This window comes from Pristiophorus japonicus, chromosome 8, assembly GCF_044704955.1.
Source record: "Pristiophorus japonicus isolate sPriJap1 chromosome 8, sPriJap1.hap1, whole genome shotgun sequence".
Taxonomy (NCBI): domain Eukaryota; kingdom Metazoa; phylum Chordata; class Chondrichthyes; family Pristiophoridae; genus Pristiophorus; species Pristiophorus japonicus.
In genome coordinates, this window is record NC_091984.1 from 25769742 (window position 1) to 25797240 (window position 27499).

At 43.7% G+C, this 27499-nt stretch overlaps 1 protein-coding gene across 1 annotated transcript in view; it reads left to right on the top strand.

The window, feature by feature from the left end:
- The window catches only part of LOC139268440 (bromodomain-containing protein 3-like), a 153506-nt gene that overhangs the window by 26611 nt on the left and 99396 nt on the right, over positions 1-27499 (top strand). The window contains exons 2-5 of the mRNA XM_070886594.1: positions 9472-9575; positions 11631-11932; positions 16358-16495; positions 16572-16713. Of these exons, the coding sequence (XP_070742695.1) occupies positions 11729-11932; positions 16358-16495; positions 16572-16713 (484 nt within the window). The 5' untranslated portion in view covers positions 9472-9575; positions 11631-11728. The remainder of the gene's footprint in view (positions 1-9471; positions 9576-11630; positions 11933-16357; positions 16496-16571; positions 16714-27499) is intronic.

Consider the following 27499-nt stretch of genomic DNA (forward strand, 5'->3'; position numbering starts at 1 on the left):
CTCACCAATACCCTGTATAACTGTAGCAAGACTTCCCTGCTTTTTATACGCCATCCCCTTTGTAATAAAGGCCAATATTCCATTGGCCTTCCTGATCACTTGCTCTACCTGCATATTAACCTTTTGTGTTTCATGCACCAGGACGCCCAGGTCCCACTGAACTGCAGCACTTTGCAATCTTTCTCCATTTAAATAATAACTTGCTCTTTGCTTTTTTTTTCCTGCCAAAGTGAATGACCTCACATCTTCCAACATTATACTTCATCTGCCAAATTTTTGCCCACTCACTTAGCCTGTCGTCTCTGTCCTTTTGCAGATTTTGTTTCCTCCTCACACATTGCTTTTCCTCCCATCTTTGTATCATCAACAAACTTAGCTACGTTGCACTCTATCCCTTCTTCCAAGTCGTTAATACAGATTGTAAATAGTTGGGGTCCCAGCACTAATCCCTGTGGCACCCCACTAGTTATTGATTGATTGCCAACCCGCGAATGACCCATTTAGCCCAACTCTGTTTTCTGCTAGTTAACCAATCCTCTATCCATGCTAATATATTGCCTCCAACCTCGGGAACTTTTATCTTATGCAGTAACCTTTTATGTGGCACCTTGTCAAATGCCTTCTGGAAATCCAAATACACCACATCCACGGGTTCCCCCTTATCCACCCTCTTCGTTACATCGTCAAAGAATTCCAGAAAATTTGTGTCACATGACTTCCCCTTCATAGAAAATAGGTGCAGGAGTAAGTCATTTGGCCCTTTTTTGAGCCTGCACCACCATTCAATAAGATCATGGCTGATCATTCACCTCAGTACTCCTTTCCTGCTTTCTCTCCATACCCCTTGATCTCTTTAGCAGACAGGACCATATCTAACTCCCTCTTGAATATATCTAACGAACTGGCATAGAGAATTCCACAGGTTCACAATTCTGAATGAAGAAGTTTCTCCTCATCTCGGTCCTAAATGGCTTGCCCCTTATCCTTAGACTATGATCCCTGGTTCTGGACTTCACCAACATTGGGAACATTCTTCCTGCATCTAACCTGTCCAGTCCCATCAGAATTTTGTGCTTCGATGAGATCCCCTCTCATCCTTCTAAACTCCAGTGAATACAGGCCCAGTTGATCCAGTCTCTCCTCATACGTCAGTCCCACCATCCTGGGAACCAGTCTAGTGAACCTTCGCTGCACTCCCTCAATAGCAAGAACGTCCTTCCTCAGATAGGAGACCAAAACTGAACACACTATTCCAGGTGAGGCCTCACTAAGGCCCAGTACAACTGCATTAAAACCTTCCTGCTCCTATACTCAAATCCCCTAGCTATGAAGGCCAACATGCCATTTGTCGCCTTCACCGCCTGCTGTACCTTCATGCCAATGACTGATGTACCATTATACCCAGGTCTCGTTGCACATCCCCTTTTCCAAATCTGCTGCCATTCAGATAATCTGCCTTCATTTCTCCCCCTTTTTTTTTCTTTTCCTTTTCCTTTTCCTTTTCCTTCCCCGCCCTCACTCATTCACATTCAAAATCATTGATTTATATTGTAAAGAGCTGGGGTCCCAGCCCTGCAGCACTCCACTAGTCACTGCCTGCCATTCTGAAAAACACCCGTTTATCCCAACTCTCTGCTTCTTGTCTGCCAACCAGTTCTCTATCCATGTCAATACATTACCCCCAATATCATGTGCTTTAATTTTGCACACTAATCTCTTGTGTGGGACCTTGTTGAAAGTCCAAAGACACCACATCCACCGGTTCACCCTTGTCCACTCTACTAGTTACATCCTTAAATTCTAGAAGATTTGTCAAGCATGATTTCCCTTTCATAAATCCATGCTGACTTGGACCAATCCTGTTACTGCTTTCCAAATGTGCTGCTATTTCATCTTTGATAATTGATTCCAACATTTCCCCACTACTGATAGGCTAACCGGTCTATAATTCCCTGTTTTCTCTCTCCTTTTTTTAAAAAGTGGTGTTACATTAGCTACCCTCCAGTCCACAGGAACTGATCCAGAGTCGATAGACAGTTGGAAAATTACCACCAATGCATCCGCTATTTCTAGGGCCACTTCCTTAAGTACTCTGGGATGCAGGCCCTAGGGATTTATCGGCCTTCAATTCCATCAATTTCCCTAACACAATTTCCTGACTAGTAAGGATTTCCTTCAGTTCCTCCTTCTCGCTAGACCCTCGGCCCCCTAGTATTTCTGGAAGGTTATGTGTCCTCCTTCGTGAAGACAGAACCGAAGTATTTGTTCAGTTGGTCTGCCATTTCTTTGTTCCCCATTATAAATTCACCTGATTCTGACTGCAAGGGACCTACGTTTGTCTTCACTACTCTTTTTTTTTTTCTCTTCACATATTTATAGAAGTTTTTGCAGTCAGTTATGTTCCCAGCAAACTTGCTCTCATACTCTTTTCCTCCTCCTAATTAAACCCTTTGTCCTCCTCTGCTGAATTCTAAATTTCTCCCAGTCCTCAGGTTTGCTGCTTTTTCTGGCTAATTTATATGTCTCTTCCTTGGATTTAACACTCTCCCTAATTTCCCTTGTTAGCCACGGTTGAGCCACCTTCCCCGTTTTTGTTTTTACTCCAGACGGGGAGTACAATTGTTGAAGTTCATCCATGTGATATTTAAATGTCTGCCATTGCCTATCAACTGTCGACCCATTCAGTATCATTCGCCAGTCTATTCTAGCCAATTCACATCTCATACTATCAAAGTTACCTTTCCTTAAGTTCAGGACCCTAGTCTCTGAATTAACTGTCACTCTCCATCTTAATAAAGAATTCTGCCATATTATGGTCACTCTTCCCCAAGGGGCCTCGCACAACAAGATTGCTAGTTAGTCCTTTCTCATTACACACTACCCAATCTAGGATTCAGAAATCCATGCTGACTGCCTGACCAAATTATGCTTTTCCAAATGTCCTGCAACTGCTTCTTTAATAATGGACTGCACCATTTTTCCAACCACAGATGTTAAGCTAACTGGTCTATAGTTTCCTGCTTTTTGTCTGCCTCTTTTTTTTGAATATGGGTGTTACATTTGCAGTTTTCCAATCTGCTGGGACCTCCCCAGAATCCAGGGAATTTTCGTAAATTACAACCAAGTGCATCCACTATCCGTACCGCTACTTCTCTGACCCCAGGATGCAAGCCATTAGGTCCAGGGGATTTATCTGCCTTTAGTCCCATTATCTTACTGAGTACCACGTACATTGTGATTGTGTAAAGTTCCTCCCCCCCCCCCCGGCCTCCCAATAACCCCTTGACTATCCACTGTTTGGATATTGTTAGTAACTGAAGTCCCTCATCCCAAGAACCAATTTTGTAAATCTTTTCTGCACCCTCTCTAAGGCCTTCACATCTTGGCTAAAGTGTAGTACCCTGAATTAGACACACTATTCCAGTTGAGACCAGACCAGTGTTTTGTAAAGGCTCATCATCATAACTTGCTTTGCTTTTGTACACTCATGCCTCTATTTATGAAGCCCAGTATCACGTATGCTTTTTTAAAACCTCTTTTTCTCAACCTGCCCTACCACCTTCAATGATTTGTGTGCACATACCCCCAGTTCTCTCTGTTCATGCACCCCCTTTAGAATTGTACCTTTTTTAGTTTATATTGCCACTCCTCGTTCTTCCTACCAAAATGCATCACTTGGCACTTTTCTGTGTTAAATTTCATCTGCCACGTGTCCACCCATTCCACCAGCCTGTCTGTCCTATTGAAGTCTCTCATTCCTTCTCGCTGTTCAATGTACCTCCAAGTCTCTCCCCTACTGCTGGTATTTTCTCCCCCTTCAAGCTCTTCACCTTGGACTATCCCTCTCGTCTCCTTTTATAATCCTCACCATCTACTGCTCCCCAACTTTTTCTCAAATATCTTCCATACAGCCTACATTTTTAGCTTCAGTCAGAATTATGTTTAGTGTGTTTCTTTTTAAATCCAAAGGAGTGAGCAAGAAAGAAACTGCAGTGTTACCCTATACATCTTTCCAGTGTTAATTGAGAAGAGTAAATGTTAGCGCTGCAATGTGCTAATGCATTCATTCCATGCTCAAGGTTTATAAGTTTTAGATCATGGGTGGTGTGGCTTTGTCCATGCAAACTGCCCTGTTGCTGTGAGAACGAATAGTGTGTTGAGAAGCCTGAATTGTAACACCACTTTTTGCCAAAAGCCCTACATTTCAGGAAACCAATGCATCCTTATCTGAGGAAGTATATACTTGCCTTGGTGGGGGTGCAACAAAAGTTCACTAGATTGATTCCTGGGATGAGTGGGCTGTCTTCTTGAGAGTCAGTAGAATGTACCTTCTTGAGTTACTTGCTGGCAGGACAAAATCCATGCAGGGAAAATCTATTAATGCATGGGCTTAATATGCAAGAGGCATTGCTTGATGTGGTTTGCGATGTGGAGCAACATTGTTTTCAGGCAGTCAGAGGGCTCGCTCGCTCATGATAAATGGTCATCATACGGTGTCTGAGATCCCCCGGCATGCTCTCCTCCTTCCAGATAAGAGCGATGAGGTCACCAATTCGCTCCAAGAGTACTTCTCCGCCATGCTTTAGTACTTCGGCGGGATTCCATCTGCTCCTTAGGCCTTGTTGTTTTACAGCTGCCAGATGGCCTTTTCAACCTCATGCCGGGCTGGTGTTGCGCCGAGATGGTGGCGGATAGCATGCTGTGGGATGGAGTCGAGGATGCTCATGTCAAAGACAGAGTCTTGGTTAAGGAGATCTTTGAAGTGCTCCCTCCAGTGGGCACTGACTGTCCATGTCCCTGATGAGTACCTCTCTGTTCTTAGCCCTCTGGGGTTGGATCTTGAGTGCTTTGGCCATAGCTAAAAATGCCACGCATCATGATTGTCGGCTAATTGCTGGATCGCCTGCGCTCTTTCCACCCACCATCTGTTCTTTCGGTCACGGGTTTTTTTGTTGGACCTCGGCCTTCATTTGCCTGTAGATCTGTTTTCTTTCTCTCGAGTTGTGATGCTGTTTCCAATTCAAGAATGCATGTATTTATGGTTTTTTAGCTGAGTGCTTCAGCGTTGATTGATTTTTATTTTTTGCGGCAGTGTTTGTTGCTGCCAGCATTTCGAGGCAACGTTGTTGGAGATAACAGCGGATTAGGCGGTGGTCAGTCCAGCAGTCATCAACACTTGTCATGGTGCGGGTGATACGGATGTCCTTGTGGTCACTCGCTCGGACGATGACATAGTCTAGCAGATGCCAATTCCAGGAACGAGGGTGTTTTATACAGGTCCTCAAATGCCTGGCCCATTGATGAATAAATTCTGGGTCAATGGGCCCAAGTTTCCACAAGAAAAAAAACGGGCGCCCCTCCGAGCTGGGCGCCCGTTTTTCGCGCCTAAAAAAATCCTCGGTATTCTCCACCTACTTGCAGGTCCTCTGGCCCTCGGCGCAGCCAGCACGAGCTGTGGGGGGGCGGAGCCAGGTCCCTGCGCTGAAAACAGTGCCGGGACCTCTGCACATGCGTGCTACAGTGGGCACGCAAGTGCAGTAGCTCCAGGCACCGAACTGTGTGGGAGGGGCCCGAAGCACGCAGCCCCTAGCCCTGGCCCAATGGCCTCACTGGGGCTGCGTGAATAAGGCTCCGCTCCTGCTTTCCCCCCCCCCCCCCCCCCCCCCCCCCCCCCCCCCGGACCCGACCCTCGCTCCCCGCCCCCCCCCCCCCCCCCCCCCCGCCTCTGGACCAGACCCGACACCCGCTTCCCCCCCCTGCCTCTGGACCAGACCCGACACCCGCTCCCCCCCCCCGGCCTCTGGACCAGACCCGACACCCGCTCTCCCCCCCCCCCCCCCCCCCCCCCCCCCGCCTCTGGACCAGACCCGACACCCGCTCCCCCCCCCCCCCCCCCCCGCCTCTGGACCAGACCCGACACCCGCTCCCCCCCCCCCCCCCCCCCCCCCCCCCCCCCCGCCTCTGGACCAGACCCGACACCCGCTCTCCCTCCCCCCCCCCCCCCCCCCCCCCGGCCTCTGGACCAGACCCGACACCCGCTTCCCCCCCCCCCCTGCCTCTGGACCAGACCCGACACCCGCTTCCCCCCCCCTGCCTCTGGACCAGACCCGACACCCGCTCCCCACCCCCCCACCCCACCCCCCCCCCCGGCCTCTGGACTAGACCCGACACCCTCTTTCCCTCTCCCTCTCCCTCTCCCTCTCCCTCTTCCTCCCTCCCACTCAGCGGCACGAACGGCTGCAGAATTCTCCCTGGCTGAAGCACTTTCACACAGGTAGGAAGATGGTTTATTTAATCTTTTCTTGGCTTATAAATGTTTATTCGGGTTGGATTTATTTGTAGAAGTATAAATAAGGATTTATTGTAGAATTTAATGTGTTCCCTCCCCCCCTCCACCTCGTTCTGGACGCCTAATTTGTAACCTGCGCCTGATTTTTTAATGTGTAGAACAGGTTTTTTCAGTTCTACAAAAATCTTCACTTGCTCCATTCTACTTTAGTTTGGAGTATGTTTTCACTGTGGAAACTTTCAAATCGGGCGTCAGTGGCCGGACACGCCCCCTTTTGAAGAAAAAATTCTGTTCCAAAGTAGAACTGTTCTACCTGACTAGAACTGCAGAAAAAAAAGTGTGGAGAATTGCAATTTCTAAGATAGTCCGTTCTCCACCAGTTGCTCCTAAAAATCAGGCGCAAATCATGTGGAAACTTGGGCCCATAGAGTGTGTCTTCTTGGGCAGTTCCCCGGAGTAGAGAACGACTTGCTTCCACACTAAAATGAGTTCTGAAGTATCTGTTGAGACCAATGCATGATCTACAGTCTCTGTCACAAGTGGGGCTGATGGTTGTTGGAAGGACTGGTAGGTGGGGTGCTTGATTTGTCGTACGCTCCTTCCATTGTTTGTACTTGGCTTCCGCATGCTCCCGGCGAAGAGACTTGAGTGTTCAGCATCTTCTCGGATGCTTCTCCACTTTGAGCAGTCTTGAGCCAGGGATTCCCAAGAGTCTGTGGGGATGTTAAATTTTTTCAAGGAGGCTTTGAGGGTGGTGTTGAAGCGTTTACTCTGCCCCCCACCACCCCCCCCCGGGGCCCACCTGCCGTGACGTAGCTTGGAGAAGAATGCTTGTTTCTGGAGTCTAGCATCGGGCATGCAGACAACGTGGCCCGTCCATCGGAGCTGATTGAGTGTGGTCAATGCCTTGATGCTGGGAATGTTCATCAATCAGCAGAAATTTACGTGCATCCACTTTGGTTTGAAATGTTCACATGCAAATGTTAACTCCCTTCCAAATCCTTTCTGCAGTAGATGACACTAAACTGGGTGGTGGTGTGAGCTATGAGGAGGACGCTAAGAGGCTGCAGGGTGACTTGTACAGGTTAGGTGAGTGGGCAAATGCATGGCAGATGCAGTATAATGTGGATAAATGTGAGGTTATCCACTTTGGGGGCAAAAACACGAAGGCAGAATATTATCTGAATGGCGGCAGATTAGGAAAAGGGGAGGTGCAACGAGACCTGGGTGTCATGGTTCATCAGTCATTGAAAGTTGGCATGCAGGTACAGCAGGCTGTGTAGAAGGCAAATGGTTGACCTTCATAGTTGGCCTTCATAGCTAGGGGATTTGAGTACAGGAGTAGGGAGGTCTTACTGCAGTTGTACAGGGCCTTGGTGTGACCTCACCTGGAATATTGTGTTCCATTTTGGTGGTCTAATCTGAGGAAGGATGTTCTTGCTATTGAGGGAGTGCAGCGAAGGTTCACCAGACTGATTCCAGGGATGGCTCGACTGACATATGAGGAGAGACTGGATCAACTGTGCCTTTTATACACGAGAGTTTAGAAGGATGAGAGGGGATCTCACAAACGTATAAGATTCTGACGGGACTGGACAGGTTAGATGCGGGAAGAATGTTCCCAATGTTGGAAGTCCAGAACCAGGGAACACAGTCTTGGGATAAGGGGTAAGCCATTTAGGACAGAGATGAGGAGAAACTTATTCACCCAGAGAGTTGTTAACCTGTGGAATTCCCTACCGCAGAGAGCTGTTGATGCCAGTTCATTGGATATATTCAAGAGGGAGTTAGATATGGCCCTTACGGCTAAAGGGATCAAGAGGTATGGAGAGAAAGCAGGAAAGAGCTACTGAGGGAATGATCAGCCATGATCTTATTGAATGGTGGTGCAGGCTCGAAGGGCCGAATGGCCTACTTCTGCACCTATTTTCTATGTTTCTATGTAAAACAGTCCAAAACAAATCCTTAATAGACTGGTGTTGATGGTTTTTTTCTCCATCAGGTTAAGTCATTACTTTGTAGTCGTCTACTTGCAAGAATTTAGCACTGTACACAACATTGTGAAGCTTTTAAATTCAGCTTATACAATTCATTCAACCATCTGAGAGCAATATGCAGTTCTTTTTATGTTCGTGCTTTTAAGTTTTTTGGTGTGGTTTCTCACCTGTTTTTAAAGCTTAAAATCACAAATTTTTTTAAAAAGCCTTTGGGTCAGGGATGAAGGAAATAGAGCAATGATATACCAGGTTTATCTTGTAGAAAATGGGAATTTTAAATAAATGGATTCATCTGAGCGAGAAAATGGCAGCTAACATTCTACTTTCAGGTCCAAGAGCTTGATCTACTGACATTTTCCCCATTTCTTGTCGGAAGTACACTTGACTGCTTTACAACCTGGTACCAAGAACAGGACCTTGTTATAGTAATGGTTTGAGACCTTGTTTATACAGCATGGCTCAAATTGCAATTCTGTTCAGAAGAGATCTCTGCGCGTGTCAGCAAGCTCTGAACATTTAAACCAACACCAGGTTTACCCCTTCCCCCTTCATATTTTTTGGAAGTGGATTAAGCATACTGGGAAGCTTCACTGTTTAAAGATGCCAATCAAGTATGATGTTGAATTTTGGACTAATGTAAGAAACAATCATGCTCTTAAATCCCAACTTTGCCCAAGAAGGTTGTTTGAAATGACCAAACTGACACAATTTCTAATCTTGCATGCTGACTCGTTGGATGCCTTTAGAGTCTTCATTATCTCCTAATGCTAACTGACACACTTTCTGCTCCCTGCTACGTGATGTTCCCTGATAAAACAGTTAAGACTTAAACCTTGAGGTCAATAACTTTTAACAAAGCAGAAAATAACTTTTGTACACCAGAAATTTCATTTGCTGTCATAAAACTCCAGTTACATCAGATCAGAGGGCATTCACCTTTTGTTGAAGGTTCTTGGCACAGTTCTGGGCTTTGTACTGAGCTGCTCAGTAAATTAAATACAATACACAATGATATACAAGTGGTTCAATCCATGGCTGTGGAAAGCCTGTACATGTTAAAAGTGCAGCTTACCTGGTGCCCCACCTAAAACAATCATCAGAAGCAGAACAATCCCATTGTGCCCTTCATCCTCAGTTGCTCACAGTATTTTGTAGCATTTTGAATTATCTTTCCTATCTTTTCAGAGGAAGAGAAGGCTTCCCTTTACAACAGTGACTACACTCAAAGTACTTCATTGGCTGTAAAGCGCTTTGAGACGTCCGGTGCTTGTGAAAGGTGCTGTATAAATGTAAGTCTGTCTTCCCATTTCTTAAGTTGCCTTCAACATCAGCTACTGGATTTGGATATGGTGCTGAAACATTACACATTAGAGGAGAACCTTTTTCAAAAATTTCTATTCCCACAGTTAATTCTGAATTAGTTGGTTATTGTTGTATATGCTGACTATGGATGTACTCTGTGTGTAGTCACTGTGAGATTGTAATAGATGGAGGCTTGTTTACCTGATGTACTATCAATAAAGTTCACACCGTGTACATACATGCTGGCACCACTAGAGAGTGCAACTGGTGGAGACCGGGGGTTTCCTGCCCTGGTGGCAGTGCCCTGTATAAAAGGCTATAAATCATGCTTGCACAGCACTTGAGTTTGGAATAAAGAACCAAGGTCACTACAGTTTAAGTACAACACATTGCCTCGTGGAGTCATTCATAAGCACATCACAGACATAAGTTATCTTCCATGTACAGGTGAAACATGGTAAATCCTTGTTCAGGTAGGGTAAGGGGTTTAGCTGCAGTTTGATAGCACTAGTACAGAGGTCCTGTGCTGGGGGCACAGTCCTGGGATTCGGTCATGGTTTGATGGAGTTTGGCACCATGGAGGTGCAACCTTGTGTTGGGTGAAATGTGGGGTTTGGCTGGCTGATGGATTTCTGCAGTTCCTTAGTTGTAAGGGGAGAGAGAGGGCAATTGTTTGTGCATGGGATGTGAGTGTCCCAGGTCGAGCAGCATTGATGTTGTAACATTCCAAGAGCTCTCTACAAAACAACATTTAAATTGGGCATTTAGGATTGGTTCCTGGAAATATATTTCTGTCTTGTCTTTGACTTGCTCTCCCTCGTGTGTGCCTCATGTTCAGTAATTTGAATATGTGCGTTTTCTAACTACCAACAAAATACAAGTGATCAGATTTTGCTTTCAAAGCTTAGCTGCTTTTATTTTTATTTTTTTTAAACTCTAATTAGGATGCGGAGAAATACACACTCGGCTTAATTAATTACATTTGGTACATGGGAAAACCAGTTCTAATGGAGAATCTCATGAATATCCACATTTGTTACAATTACTTATGACACTGGTCGATGCTGTGGTGAGACTTTCAACGTTACAGGTGCTGCATATTGCCGCCACAACAACCACTGCTTTAATGTGTGTCCTGCAGCATACCCATTTCCTATAAATTTCTCAATCTTTTTGAAAAATAAATATTTACTTTTCTCCCTCCAATTTCTAATGTCCATAATAATGGTTTAAACAAAATAAATTTAAAAAAATTGCACAGTAACATGAAATTTATCCACCAATTACCATTTTTTTTAAGTTTTAATTTTTTTAAATTAAAGTTCCCTCCCTCCCCCCCTCCCCACCCCCCCAAACCCAGCCCTGTGTTTCTTTTGTCAATTATCTTAAATCTGTGCCCTCTGGTTATTGACCTTTCTCACAGAGGAAACCGTTTCTCCTTATTTACTTATCAAAGCCCTTCATAATGTTGAGCACCTCTATAAAATCTTCCCTTGGCCTTCTCTGCTCCAAGAACAATCCCAGCTTTTCTAATCTTTCCATGGAAGAGACTAATGTGTTATGGGCTTTGATCACTGAATACCATTTTAACCTGAAATAGTAGATACCCTATTCGATTTAAGCTGTTGAGCAGAGAAAAATGGTCTTCCATGTTGCTTATACTAGGCAGGGCTGCAGTGAACTTGTACTCTCCTTCCCTACTGCATTCTTGGATGAAGCCAATTTGCTGTCTGGCCACCATCATTCATCTGTAGCAAACTCTCCTTTCCAGCACTTGCAAAATTCCACCTTTTGAAAGTATGACGTGATGTCTGCTTCCCCAGAAGGGACAATGCTAAGATGCCTCGCTCAATTGTATCTCCGCATTTTCATCATTGGCATCAATTGCATCTTTTGCTTGGGCTTGTTTGCATCCAATGGCACTTGTTATCCCTAAAAATGTTATATGCAGTCTGAATTCTTTGATAGCTGAGGTAAAAGATTTGATATATAAATTGAAGTAAAAAGAGCAATCTTTTCTAAGGTATATTCCTATTTAACAGGTTACACCAAGAAGCCACAATGGGATTAATTATCTGTCAAGAACATTGAAAGGAAAGGAAAACTCTGTTGGCTGAGCACAAGAAGGTTGAAATTCGAAATGACATCGTCTGTAGAAAAAAGACCCCAGCACGAACGTACAATTGTGAATCCGCGGCCACCAGAATATCGCAATCCAAAGAAACCTAGCCGCATGACCAATCAGCTGCAGTACTTGCAGAAAGTGGTGGTTCAAACTTTATGGAAGCACCATTTTGCATGGCCATTCCAACAACCTGTTGATGCTGTGAAGCTCAATTTGCCTGTAAGAATTGTATTTTATCTGATTTAGAACGTATAGTGTATTTAATTACACTGCAATTGTTTAGCAGCAGCAGTAATTGACACAGTGCAGATCAGATTTATAAATTCTGATGGGAGGCTGAGGCCCAAATTTTTAAGATGTGTCCGACAAGAAAATGTGAATTGATTTTGTTGTATGGGCAGCTTGTCTTAGTGTAACAGAAACATGAGTAACAATGGCAGCAAATGCCAATGTAGTAAATACTTTAATGTTGTGCATATAAGAACTTTGCATCTGGTTACCCACTTTCAGCATTGCTACTATGGGTTATGCCATTATTCCTACGTGCTGGCTTCAGTGGAGAGAATATTCACTTGGGGCTGAGTGGGGTTGTTTTTTGTAAAAGGGTAGCTCAGTGAGTATAGACCCGATTCCAGTATTAGAAAAGTTTGGGGGTTTACTGCTGACTTCTAGATCTTTGGAAAAGGGTGGACAACTAGAACCACAGTCATTTACACCATGGAAGGAGACCATTCGGCCCATTGTATCTTTGCAACAGTAATCTAAAACTAATACCACTGCCTCACTTTCTCCCCATAGCCCTGTGTAATCCTCTGCTTCAAATGTTTATCCAGTTTTCCCTTTATAATATGTAGTGGATTCTGCCTTCAAGCAGTGACCTGCATTCCATGTTCCAATCTCTGCATAACACACACTCCTCCTCATCACTCATCACTTAGTCTATTTTAAATTGATGACCTCTTGTCACTGACTCACCAGCCAGAAAGAATGGACTTTTCCCTATGTACTCTTATCAAAACTCATCATCATTGGGGAAAAAAAACATAATTTACATCGACTTTTATTTTAGCCTTCTCTGCTCCAGTGGAACTAGTCCCAGTACCTGAAGTCTCTCCTTGTAATTATAGTTTCCTATGCTTGTCGTCATCTTGGTCAATCTACACTGTTCTCTGTGGCTTTTATATCTTTTTATATTTAAAAAAAAAGAATTCTTGATGTGGGCCTAGTTGACAAGACTACTTTATTTATTGCCCATCCCTAGTTGCCCTGAGAAGATGGTGGCGGGCCGCCTTGAACCGCTGTAGTCGCGATTTGATCCAACTGAATGGCTTGCAAGGCTACTTTGCTGTGTTTGTGCTTGTCATGACCAGTTAGTCTACACAGAAATAAGTATATGGGGCTAAAGCAGGCCCACGAAATGTAACGTGTCAAATGGCATAACCATTGAACTAAGGAACGAAAAGTTGAATATAAGTGTAGATTGACAGTTTTCCAGGAAATACTGTAAAATCACGTGTACTCAAGTTCATAGTTCTGATTTTCCCTTTTTTTGCTTCTTGGCTCTGTTGATCTTGGATTTATCAGTGAAACACATGTAGCAGTGCCGATGATATCCAATCAAATGTGAGATTGTTGAGTCTTTCTGGTGCAATAACCAGCTCCAGATCTAAACTTTTCAATGACACTGATGAACACATGAAAAATGTTATCCAGCTAGAGGCTGAAAAATAAATGATGTTGCCTTTGGCTCCTGCAACTGTGTGCATGCAGCATGCCATTGTTTCGGGGCATGCAGTCACTGACTCTAATCAATCTAGTACAGAGATTGTGATTGGCTGATTTCGCAGTACTAACATACTGCAGTTGTGATTGGTCATTTGAGTAACTCACAATTACGTCGTCATTGCGTTTTGATGCGATTTCTGCCTATTTTCTAATGAAACTTTCTGCAAAATGCTCACTTTTTGAAGATGGTGGTATTGATTTTTGTGATCAGTGATCTCTAAACTAATATTGGTGTGAATATGAAGTACTTCTACAGAGGGGACTATGGAAAAGCATTTTTCGAGACTCTGCCCACGGTCCAATAGTTGCCCTAGAACTGCTTAATAAATGGTCTAGTGACCTTCATTCATTCAGTTTGTATTTGGAGCTGTTCTGGACTGTATGGCGTGGGTCCCTGTAATTGATATAGTTAACGCAACGAGGAGAGGGGGAACTCTTAGTCCAGAATCTTGCTTGTCAGTGCTAAAATAGATTTCTTTTAATTAAAAAATTGATCTAGTAAGTTTTAGTTTAAAAAGATGTGTAAACAAAGTCCTCCGAGCACCATCTCGATTGCCTTGCATTCCTTGCTGTTACCAGGAACTGTCTTAAAGTTCTTGAAGCGTTTGTAACTAGGCAGTGACAAGTGGGGTGTTGCAAGGCTCAGTGCTGGGACCCCAGCTATTTACAATATACATTAATGATTTAGATGAAGGAATTGAGTAATATCTCCCAAGTTTGCAGATGACACTAAGCTGGTTGGCGGTGTGAGCTGTGAGGGGGAAGCTAAGAGGCCGCAGTGTGACTTGGACAGGTTAGGTGAGTGGGCAAACGCATGGCAGATGCAGTATAATGTGGATAAATGTGAGGTTATCCACTTTGGTGGCAAAAACACGAAGGCAGAATATTATCTGAATGGCGGAAGATTAGGAAAAGGGGAGGTGCAACGAGACCTGGGTGTCGTAGTACATCAGTCATTGAAAGTTGACATGCAGGTACAACAGGCGGTGAAGGCGGCAAATGGTATGTTGGCCTTCATAGCTAGGGGATTTGAGTATAGGAGCAGGGAGGTCTTACTGCAGTTGTACAGGGCCTTGGTGAGGCCTCGCTGGAATATTGTGTTCAGTTTTGGTCCCCTAATCTGAGGAAGGACATTCTTGCTATTGAGGGAGTGTAGCAAAGGTTCACCGGACTGATTCCCAGGATGGCAGAACTGACATAGAGGAGAGACTGGATCGACTGGTCTTGTATTCACTGGAGTTTAGAAGGATGAGTGGGGATCTCATAGAAACATATAAAATTCTGATGGGACTGGACAGGTTAGATGCAGGAAGAATGTTTCCGATGTTGGAAGTCCAGAACCAGGGAACATAGTCTAAGGATAAGGGGTAAGCCATTTAGGACCGAGATAAGGAGAAACTTCTTCACTCAGAGTTGTGAACCTGTGGAATTCCCTACCGCAGAGAGTTGTTGATGCCAACTCATTGGATATATTCAAGAGGGAGTTAGATACGGCCCTTATGGCTCAAGGGATCAAGGGGTATGGAGAGAAAGCAGGAAAAGGGGTACTGAGGTGAATGATCAGCCATGATATTGAATGGTGGTGCAGGCTTGAAGGGCTGAATGGCCTACTCCTGCACCTATTTTCTATGTTTCTATTTTTCAGAGGGTAGTTTCGAATCAATGTTGGTGTGGGACATGAGTCATGCGTAGGCCAGACTGGGTAAGGACGGCAGGTTTCCTTTTCCAAAGGACATCAGTGAACCAGTTGGATTTTACTACAATCCAATGGCTTCATGGTCGCTATTACTGGCACCAACTTTATTTTCAGCTTTTATATTTAAAAAAAAACAATATAAATTCTCAAAACTGCCTTGGTGGAATTTGAATTTAGCGTTCTGGATTACTAGTAAATTTTTCTATAATGGGAAACTCAAAACAATACAAAGTATTCTTTTGTACAAATTTATCATGCTAGTTTACTCTTGTATTCTATACCCCTATTTTATAAAACCCAAAAGCTGCTGGCCATTTTTATGGTTTTATCTGCCTGTGCATGCACTTTCTGGGAATAATTTATTTGAACCCCAACATCTTAGTTCATCTTACCATTGAGTATATGCCTTGTTTTTCCTTGAAATATACCTTGACCGTATCCACATCAAGTGGCACCTTCTCTCTGTCTGCACATAATCTGTTTTCTCAAAATATTTTGCAGTCATCTTGGCTGTTTGCCAACCTAGCTCCACTGTGTCTTCGGCAAATTTCAAAATTGCACTTCATGACTCAATCATCTGAATATACAGAGAAGAAAAGTAGATCCAGCCGTACCTTTGTGGTACACCACTTGCAGCTCCTCTGAAATATGAGCAACACACATTGACCTTAAAATATTTGTTTTTAATCAACTTTCTATCCATGCTGCTATATTTCCTCATGCTATACTCAATTTTTGTAATCTGCCTCATTGAATGCCTTCTGCACATACATGTACAATACATCTACTGCATTGTTTATCCAATAAATACCTTTTTTAAAATCTCCCAATTTGTCCTAATGGAAGATTAAAATGTTCTAGTAACTCCAACTTTTAAATTTTGGTTCTTTTTTGTCACCCATTATTTTGGATATAAAGTATAATGATAAGCATCAAGGCTGAGGAGGGGAAAGACTGAGCATACACTTTGCTCTTTATGTGTGGAATTGTTGTAAACAGTGTACATTTTTTAAAGAGATGTTTCAAATACTCCTGCATGGGTGAAATGATTTGATGAAGGTAATTAAAACTAGTAACTAATTTGTGAAATTAGGGTTTTTTTTCTAAATATATCATGGCTCCATCTATATGCTGCTTCTCAGTCTGGTTTTGTTTTTCCACAGGATTATTATCAGATAACCAAGAACCCAATGGATTTAGGTACAATCAAAAAACGCTTGGAAACCAAATATTACTTTAAAGCTATGGAGTGTATAGAAGATTTAAATACCATGTTTACCAACTGTTACGTGTATAATCGGGTATGTTATTACACCTTTTTTGGAATTGCATGAATTTTTTTTATGTTGATAAAAGATATAACTAATCTGTTTATAGCCAGGTGATGACATAGTTCTAATGGCACAAACATTGGAGAAGCTTTTTCGACAGAAGGTGGCTCAAATGCCACAAGAGGAAATAGAACTTCCAGTGGTTGCTCACAAAAGAGGAGGGAATGGCAAAGGAAGAAAAGAATCAGGTAATCAATTGGACACTTCTCTCCTTTTATTTATAACTTGCTCTTTCTGTTGGAGAAGGGGGGGGGTGGAAATGAAGTGGCAAGCATTCTGAATCTTTATATAATGTAAACTGTACGTGGCGGGGGGTGGGGGGGAAGGCAGGAGCCATAGTCCTGTACCTTTTTTATAACCTAGTATAACATCAAGTGAAATATAGCAAGGTGGAAGAGTTTTAGAAGAGAATTTGAGTACAGGGGCGGGTGAATGTTCAAGATTCCATTGCTGCTGGAACAGGGATGGGGGGGTGGAGCAGAGTTTGCTGCAGTCTTAAATGTGGAGTGTGCAAGCTGGTAGGTAGGAAGAGGTTGCAGAGATGGGTCAATAGAGGAATTTATAAATAAGGATAAGGAGTTTGAACTGTCTTTGGGAATGGCTAGGGTCAGCGGCAAACAACACTAAGGTGGAAATATGTGATCTTGATGGATATGATGTCATGGTTTGAAAATCAGCTTGGGGTCAAAATGGATATCAAGGTCAGCCTGAGTATGTAACTGGGGAGGGATTACAATTGAGCTCTGGTGTGGCGTCTCTGATGGGAGCATACCAAGTTGGCTTTGGTCAGTCAGTGTCAAACTAGGGCAGAACTGCAAGGTAGAGAAAAGGACTGCAAGGAAAAATAAAGATAAGGAAGGCGAGAAAAGACTGAATAAAAGGGAAGTTTTAAAATCATGTGATGCACTGATAAAGATGGCAACAGATTGGTGAAGATCTTGCTGCTAACCCGCGGTTTGCTTTTAAGATAGTTGTGACATAGGAATTCTCCATATCCTCTACCCCAAACAAAATAATAAGGAAACACTATGGGAAATCCAAGCCTGACCAACCTCTGAGATCCTGGTCATCTCTGGCAGCTACAATTCAGCGGACTCCCTCACTAAATTGGGTAATGCTCCAATGATCCTGAGGTCATTAGTAGACATTAAAACTGTACAAATCAAAAATCAGATGAGGCAAACCAAGTCGGGGCCTTGTTTCAGCAGGAATAGACAAGAAAACCGACTCTGGAATGTGGATTTGAAAGTCGCAGTAAGGGTGGAAAACTAATGAGAATATATCTTGAAGGAGATTGATGTGCAGAAAAGAAAGATGGTGTTAGCTGATAAACTAAATAACATAGCCTATTTTCAGCACATCCTACCCGGGCATCTGGGATTGCTAGAGCCTCTGAAGCTGGGAAATAACCAGGCATGTTGCTCACTGCAGTTAGAATCTGACTACGAGAGGCCATGTGGGATCAAAATGCTGACGTTTCAAGGTAAATTGCAGATTCGAGAAGCAACGCGAAAGAACCTAAAGCTGGATAGTTATAATTTTGAAGACCTTCCATATTGGTTGTCATTTGAGGAAAGATTGAGTAGATTGGCTCTACACACCCAAGTTTAGAAGAATGAGTGGTGATCTCATTAAAACATACAAGATTTTGAGGGGGATTGATAGGGTAGTTTCTGAGAGGTTGTTTCCCTCAGCCAGAGTGTCCAGAACTAGGGAGCATAGTCTCAGGATAAGGGGTTGGCCATTTAGGACTGAGAAAGAGAGAAATTTCTTCCAGAGAGTTGTATATCTTTGGAATTTTCTACCTCCAGAGGACTGTGGATGCTCAGTCGTGGAGTATATTCAAGCCTGAGAGAAATAGATTGTTTAGATTTTTTTTTTGGATTAGAGGAGGAATCGAGGGATATGGGGATTGTGTGGGAAAGTAGAGTTGAGGTCAAAGATCAGCCATTAGCATGGTGAAATTACATCCTTTGTGACTCTGACAAAGGTAAGCTATCCCTTCTCGTCCTTCTCGACCTGTCTGCAGCCTTGGACATGGTTGACCACTCCCTCCTCCAATGCCTCTCCACCACCGTCCAGCTGAGTGGGACTGCACTTGCCTGGTTCCATTCTTACAGAAACATAGAAAATAGGTGCAGGAATAGGCCATTCGGCCCTTCGAGCCTGCACCATCATTCAATATGATCATGGCTGATCATGCAACTTCAGTACCCCGTAGCCAGAAAATCACCTGCAACGGCTTCTCCTCTTCCCATTCCCGCATCATTACTTCTGGTGTCCCCCCCACCCCCCCACAAGGATCTATCCTTGGCCCCCTCCTATTTCTCATTTATATGCTGCCCCTTGGCGGCGACATCCGAAAACACGGCGTCAGTTTACACATGTATGCTGATGACACCCAGCTCTACCTCACCACTACTGCTCTCGACCCCTCATGGTCTCTTAAATTGTCAGACTGCTTGTCCGACATCCAGTCCTGGATGCGAAGAATTGTTCTCCAATTAAATATTAGGAAGACCAAAGCCATTGTCTTTGATCCCCACCACAAACTCTGTTCCCTCGCATCTGTCTGAGGCTGAACTGTTCGCAACTTTGGTGTTATATTTGACCCTGAATTGAACTTCTGGCCATATATCTGCGGCATAACTAAAGCCACCTATTTCCACCTCCGTAACATTGCCTGTCTCCGTCCCTGCCTCAACTCATCTGCTGCTGAAACCCTCATCCATATCTTTGTTACCTCCTAGACTGACTACTCCAACGCACTCCTAGTTTGATTCCCACAAGTTGGACTCCCAAATTCTACCCTGCATAAACTTGGGCTCATCCAAAACTCAGCAGCCCATGTCCTAACTCTCTCCAAGTCAGGCTCACCCATCACTCCTGTGCTCGTTGACCTACATTGGCTCCCAGTTAAGCAATGCCTCAATTTCAAAATTCTCATCCTTGTTTACAAATCCCTCCATAGCCTTGCCTCTCTATATCTCTGTAATCTCTTTCAGCCTCACAAGATGTCTGCGCTCCTCAAATTCTGCCCTCTTGAGCATCCCTGATTTATAACTGCTCAACCATTGGTGGTTGTGCCTTCAGCTGCCTGGGCCCTAAGCTATGGAACTCCCTCCCTAAACCTCCCCGTCTCTCTACACCTCTTTCCTCCTTTATGACACTCCTTAAAACTACCTCTTTGACCAAGTTTTTAGTCATCTGCCACAATTTCTTCTTGTGTGGCTCGGTGTCAAATTTATTGTTTTGTCTTTTAACACTCCAGTGAGGCGCTTTGGGATGTTTTACTACGTTAAAGGCGCTATACAAACACACATTGTTGTTGAATGGTGGAGCAGGCTTGAGGGGCCGTATGCCCTACTCCTGCTCCTATTTCTTGTGTTCTTAGAAATTGTAGAAACATTGGACTCCGCTTAATAGAATCAGAAGGGGTCTTGGTGATTGTGGCATTAAATGTTGCCTCTTCTGTTCTGCCTGCCAGAAAATTGATGAAGATAGTTCCCAATATCATTAACTGTAGAACAGACATTTCACGCACAAGGATTTCTTGTATTTATTTCTTGTTTTCACAAAGGACAGCTTGAAAATAGTAATAGGTCTGGAAAGTGATAACTTACAAACTGGATTAATTGGAGAGCATTCATAGTAAACTAATTTGGAGAAGAGGCTGGGGGGAGAAGCAGCTAAGGAAATGAGTGTATTAATTTGGTAATTTGTATTCAGCTACTCGTATTCTGAAAGAGAAAAACCGATGGCAAATACAATCTTGAACATAAATGGATACTATCATATGGGAACATGAGCGTTTTGTTCTAGTTGAAGCCCCAGAGCACCTTTCCTAACTAGAATGGTGGAGCAAAATCCATGGGTTTGTTTTTAGATTGCATGGAGGCAACTTGGAAGTAAGAGAAGGGCTTTAATTTTGGAGAGATTGGAAGGATCATTCGCAAGTATTAGGGTAGGCCGGGCGGTTCTGTATGAAACGGGAAGTTTAATGTTTTGAAAGGGAACTACGCCACAAACTCCATTCCCTAGCCACCGACTCCAGCCCTCTTCCTGGCAACTGTCTGAGGCTCAACCAGACTGTTTGCAACCTCTTGTGTCGTGTTTGACCCCAAGATGAGCTTCCAATCACACATCCATGCCATCACGAAGACCGCCTATTTGCTCCACCTGTAGTATTCCTCGACTTCACCCTTGTCTCAGCTCATTTGTTACTAAAGCCCTCATCCATGCCTTTGTTGCCTCTAGATTTGACACTTCCAAAGCACTCCACGCTGGCCTCCCACGTTCTACCCTCCATAAATGTAAGGTTATCCAAAACACTGCCCATATCCTAACACTCTCCAAGTCCGTTTACCCATTGCCCCCATGCCCATAGACCTACATTGGCCCATGTAAGCAACGCCTCATGTTTAAAAAAAAAATTTTAAGTTTAAAAAAAATTCTCTTTTTTCAAATTCCTCCATGGCCCATCTCTAACCTCCTCCAACCCTAGAATCCTGAGATATCTGTGCTCCTCCAATTCTGGCCTCTTGCGCATCCCTGATTTTAATCGCTCCACCAGTGGTGACTGTGCCTTCAGCGGCTGAGGCCCTAAACTCTGGAATTCCTCCCTAAATCTCTCCATCTCTCTACCTCTCTTTCCTCCTTTTTAAGCCATTCCTTAAATTAGCCTCTGCCAAAATGTGGCTCAGTGTCCAAATTTGTTAATGCTCCTGAGAAGCACCGTGGGAGATTTTACTACGTTAAAGGCGCTATATAAATGCAAGCTGTTGGGTGGCTCTGCTGCACAGGAGGGCAGGAAAGAGTGGGAGAGCTATAATGGTAGGGGATTCTATTGTAAGGGGAATAGATGGGCATTTCTGCGGCTGCAACCGAGACTCCAGGATGGTATGTTGCCTCCCTAGTGCAAGGGTCAAGGATGTCTCGGAGCAGGTGCAGGACATTTTGAAGGGGGAGGGTAAACAGCCAGTTGTCGTGGTGCATATAGGTACTAACGATTTAGGTAAAAAAAACGGGATGAGGACCTACAAGCTGAATTTAGGGAGCTAGGAGTTAAATTAAAAAGCAGGGCCTCCAAAGGTAGTAATCTCAGGATTGCTACCACTGCCACGTGCTAGTCAGAGTAGAAATAGCAGGATAGTTAAGATGAATACGTGGCTTGAGGAATGGTGCAAGAGGCGGGGATACAAATTCCTGGGACATTGGAGTTGGTTCTGGAGGCGGTGGGACCACTACAAACCGGATGTTCTGCACCTGGGCAGGACTGGAACCAATGTCCAAGGGGGAGTGTTTGCTAGTGCTGTTGGGGAGGGTTTAAACTAATATGGCAGGGGGATGGGAATCCTAAGCTGGGAGACGGAGGGAAGTAAAATGGGAACATGAGAAAAAGGTAGAAAGGAGATGAGGAAAAGTGGAGGGCAGAGAAATGAAAGGCAAAAATCAAAAAGGGCCATGTTACAACATAATTCCAAAAGGACAAAGTGATTTAAAAAAAAAAGCCTGAAGGCTCTGTGTCTCAATGCAAGGAGCATTCGTAATAAGGTGGATGAATTAACTGTGCAGATAGCTGTTAACAGATATGATGTAATTGGGATTATGGAGACATGGCTCCAGGGTGACCAAGGCTGGGAACTCAACATCCAGGGATGTTCAATATTCAGGAAGGATAGACAGGAAAAGGAGGTGGGGTAGCATTGCTGGTTAAAGAGGAGATTAACGCAATAGTAAGGAAGGACATTAGCTTGGATGATGTGGAATCTGTGTGGGTAGTGTTGCGGAACACCAAAGGGCAGAAAACGCTCGTGGGAGTTGTGTACAAACCATCAAACGGTAGTAGTGAGGTTGGGGATGGCATCAAACAGGAAATTAGGAATGCGTGCAATAAAGGTAGAGCGGTTATCATGGGTGACTTTAATCTACATATAGATTGGGCTAACCAAACTGGTAGAAATATGGTGGAGGAGGATTTCCTGGAGTGTATAAGGGATGGTTTTCTAGACCAATATGTTGAGGAACCAACTAGAGAGCTGGTCATCCTATACTGGGTGTTGTGTAATGGGAGAGGATTAATTAGCCCCTTGGGGAAGAGTGACAATATGGTCGAATTCTTCATTTAAGATGGAGTGACACAGTTAATTCAGAGACTAGGGTCCTGAACTTAGAGAAAGGTAACTTCGATGGTATGAGACATGAATTGGCTAGAATAGACTGGAGAATGATACTTACAGGGTTGACTGTAGACAGGCAATGGCAGACATTTAAATATTACATGGATGAACGTCAACAATTGTACATCCCTGTCTGGAGTAAAAATAAAACTGGGAAGGTGGCTCAATCGTGGCTAACAAGGGAAATTAGGGATCGTGTTAAATCCAAGGAAGAGGGATATAAATTGGCCTGAAAAAACAGCAAACCTGAGGACTGGGAGAAATGTTGAATTCAGCAGAGGAGGACTAAGGGTTTAATTAGGAGGGGGAAAATAGAATATGAGCGTAAGCTTGCAGGCAAAAGCTTCTATAGATATACAAAGAGAAAAAGATTAGTGAAGACAAATGTAGGTCCCTTGCAGTCAGAATCAGGTGGATTTATAATGGGGATTAAAGAAATGGCAGACCAATTGAACAAATACTTTGGTTCTGTCTTTACTAAGAAAGACACAAATAAACTTCCGGAAATACTAAGGGACGAGGGTCTAGCGAGAAGCAGGAACTGAAGGACATCCTTTATTAGTCAGGAAATTGTGTTAGAGAAATTGATGGGATTGAAGGCCGATAAATCCCCAGAGCCTGATGGTCTGCATCCCGGAGTACTTAAGGAAGTGGCTCTAGAAATAGTGGATGCATTGGTGGTCATTTTCTAACATTCTATAGACACTCTGGATTAGTTCCTATGGATTGGAGTGTAGCTAATGTCACCCCACATTTTTTTTAAAAAAGTGAGAAAACCAGGAATTATAGACCGGTTAGCCTGACATCGGTCGTGGGGGAAATGTTGGAATCAATTATTAAAGATGTAATAGCAGCGCATTTGGAAAGCAATGACAGAATCACTCCAAGTCGGCATGGATTTATGAAAGGAATATCATGCTTGACAAATCTTCTCGAATTTTTTGAAGATGTAACGAGTAGAGTGGACAAGGGAGAACCAGTGGATGTGGTGTATTTGGACTTTCAAAAGGCTTTTGACAAGGTTCCACCCAAGAGATTAGTGTGCAAAATTAAAACACATGGTATTGGGGGTAATGTATTGACGTGGATAGAGAACTGGTTGGCAAACAGGAATAAACGGGTCCTTTTCAGAATGGCAGGCAGTGACTAGTGTGGTACTGCAAGGTTCAGTGCTGGGACCCCAACTATTTACAATATATATTAATGATTTAGACGATGGAATTGAATGTAATATCTCCAAGTTTGTAGATGACACCAAGCTGGGTGGTAGTATGAGCTGTGAGGAGGATGCCAAGAGGCTGCAAGGTGACTTGGACACGTTAGGTGAGTGGGCAAATGCATGGCAGATGCAGTATATTGTAGATAAATGTGAGGTTATCCACTTTGGGGGCAAAAACACGAAGGCAGAATATTGTCTGAATGGTGACAGATTAGGAAAAGGGGAGGTGCAACGAGATCTGGCTGTCATGGTACATCAGTCATTGAAAGTTGGCATGCAGGTACAGCAGGCGGTGAAGAAGGCAAATGGCATGTTGGCCTCCATAGTGAGAGGATTTGAGTAGAGGAGCAGGGAGGTCTTACTGCAGTTGTACAGGGCCTTGGTGAGGCCACACCTTGAATATTGTGTACAGTTTTGGTCCCCTAATCTGAGGAAGGACATTCTTGCTATTGAGGGTGTGCAGCGAAGGTTCACCAGACTGATTCCTGGGATGGCAGGAATGACCATATAAAGAAAGACTGGATCGATTAGGCTTATATTTACTGGAATTTAGAAGAATGAGAGGGGATCTCCAAGAAACATATAAAATTCTGACGGGACTGGATAGGTTAGATGCGGGAAGAATGTTCCCAATGTTGGGGAAGTCCAGAACCAGGGGTCACAGTCTAAGGATAAGGGGTAAGCCACTTCGGGCCTACTCCTGCACCTATTTTCTATGTTTCTGAAAGGAGGCCATTCAGGTCATCACACTGCACTGTTTGTCACATCTATCGACTTCATCCTATTTCTCTATGTATATGTATCTACTGAACTTTTAAAAAATTATTATGGATTTTACTTCTGCCATTGTTTGTCTTAACAACCCTCTGCACACACACACACTTACATTTCTGCTTACTATTTCCCCCTTTTGGGCTGGATTTTCGCTGACTTTGCGACCGGGCTTTCGCCACGATTTGACCCTCTGCGGCGAAAAATCTGTCGGCGGGATCTTCGGGCACCTTTTTGCGGTGGTGCTTCCACGTACCGCCGAGGAGAGGTGTGCCGACATGAAATGACATGCAACGCCGTTGATTGCGTTATTGTTGTACTTTTGGCATTCTCCGCCATGCTCCGAATACCAGCCGGGTCAAACCTATCTGTGCAGCCCTGCCAGCAGTGATAAGTGTGAAGAAGGTCTTGGTAGCAGGGAGGTCGATCTGGAAGGTAAGTTTTGATTGGAGGATGGGCAGTGGGCCCAGGTCGCTGCCCTTGCTGCAGCACAGGTTTTAGGGGTAACGGATATACTTTAGGGGAGGGAAATGCACCCAATTAGGACTGGCGGGGGGTGGGGGCGATTTGAGGGAGAGAAGAGTGAAGGATGGCAGCAGATGGCCAGGGGGAAGTTTGTTTGGGGAGAGCTCCCTAGGGAGCTGCTATTCCATCCGCCATCTTGCACCTTCAACATTAATATAGCCCCAAATTAAGTAAATTCAAATTTAAAAATGTAGATTGTTGAATCTTCTCTAACTTCTCCACAGCCCTGACATCGAGTCTTAATGTCTTTCCTAAAGCACAGTGCCCAAAATTGGGCACAACTGCAGCCTAAATAATGATTTGTAGAAGTTTAGCATTGCTGCTTTGCATTTATAGCTCTATTTATAAAAACTAGTATCTCATATGCTGTTTCTTTAAGACAGCTTTATCAACTCCCACTTTTAAAGATTGACTTATTTGAACCCGTGTCTCTACTTATAATCTATTTCGTGAACTTTTCATTCTTATTCTTTCTCTCCCCTCATTTCTTTGCATTAAATGTCATCTGACATCAGTCTAACCTTTTATAGTCCTTGAGCTAACCACACATCCTATTTGTCTGCAAATTTAGATGTGCATCTATACCCAAGTCGACATATGCATCTATCTATATATTTACATTTAAAAAATCTTGTATCTGCGCACATTTCCTGTCTAACTTCCCATTATCATGATTCTTGGTAATGCCTTTTACAATGGAAACTTTGTTTGTCGAGATGTGGTTGCAGATTTTCATCACTGATGCTGTGGCACATGTCTGTGTCTCAACTGTCTCCCATTGTTCGGCATCTTTTTGCTTTTTTTCTTTTTTTATATTTTTGTTTTAATTTAATGGGTGTTTAAAACCCTATTTATTTTTCTTGGCTATTTCAGCTGAACAACATAGCATCTAGGACCTCTTTTCCATTGTACAGCTGGAAATGGCACGGATGAGACCTGTCAGTTTCAGGTTGAGGTCTACTCGATTCCATGTTCCCTGTTTATTTTCCATGTTCGTATGGGAACTGGCCTTCTGACCACTGCAAACAATTCCACCCCCCACACCCTGTGATCCATTACCTGTAATCCCCATGACCCCTTAAGCCTCACATCCTGCACAAGTCAACACTAAATTGTAAATCGCAGGCATTTTTAGAAGCACTTAAACTGATTATAGTATACAAAAAGATAATTAACGAGGGGGCCTAGAAGTAAAGTAATTGGTAGAAGGATTAAAGGGGAGTTGAGATTATTTTTTTCACCCAGAGGGCGGAGGGGGTCTGGAACTCTGTACGTGAAAGGGTGGTGGAGGCAGAAAGCCTCATCGCATTTCAAAAGTACTTAGATATGCACTTTAAGTGCCATAACCTGGGCTGGATGAGTGCAACTCTAACAAAACTCAAGAGCTCGACACCATCCAGAACAAAGCAGCCTGCTTGATTGGCACTCGATCCACCATCTTAAACATTCACTCCCTCCACTATCGGTGCACAGTGTGTACTATCTATAAGATGCACTGCAGCAACTTGCCAAGGCTTCTTCGACAGCACTTCCCAAACCCGCAAACTCTACCACCGAGAAGGACAAAGGCAGCGGGTGCATGGGTACACAATCACCTCCAAGTACCCCTCCAAGTCTCGCACCATCCTGACTTGGAAATATATCACTGTTCCTTCGTCGTTGGGTCAAAATCCTGGAAGTATCTTCCCAACAGCATTGTGGGAGTACCTTCACTTCATGGACTACAGCAGTTCAAGAAAGTGACTCACCACCACCTTCTCCAGGACAATTGGGGATAGGTAATAAATGCTGGCCTTGTCAGCGACGCCCACATCCCAGGAATGAAAAAATAATTGCATCTCCTTTTATTTACATTGGGTAATGTAACTTGGCAGGGATTTCCACTTTCCCTTTTGGTGATTGCAGTTGTTTTAGAATCCTTGGAAATTGCCATAAAACAGACTCGTACAAGAGTGCAAGATATGCTTATATCCAGATGTTGTAATACTGTTGTCACAGAAGCCAAGCTTTTGCATCCTGCATTTAACGTGGAAGTGTGAAGAGATGCATTTTGGAGGAATGAATAAGGAAAGGCAATGTTAACTAAATTATACAATTTTAAAGGGAGTAAAGGAACAGAGAAACCTGGGGGTTCAAGTACAGAAATCTTTGGTGGCAGGACAAGTTGATGAGGCTGTTTTTTTTTTTATAAAACACTATCCGGGGTCCTTGTCTTGGAGGCACAGAGTACAAAAGCAAGGAATTGTTTCTGAACCTTTATAAATCTCTAGTTAGACCTCA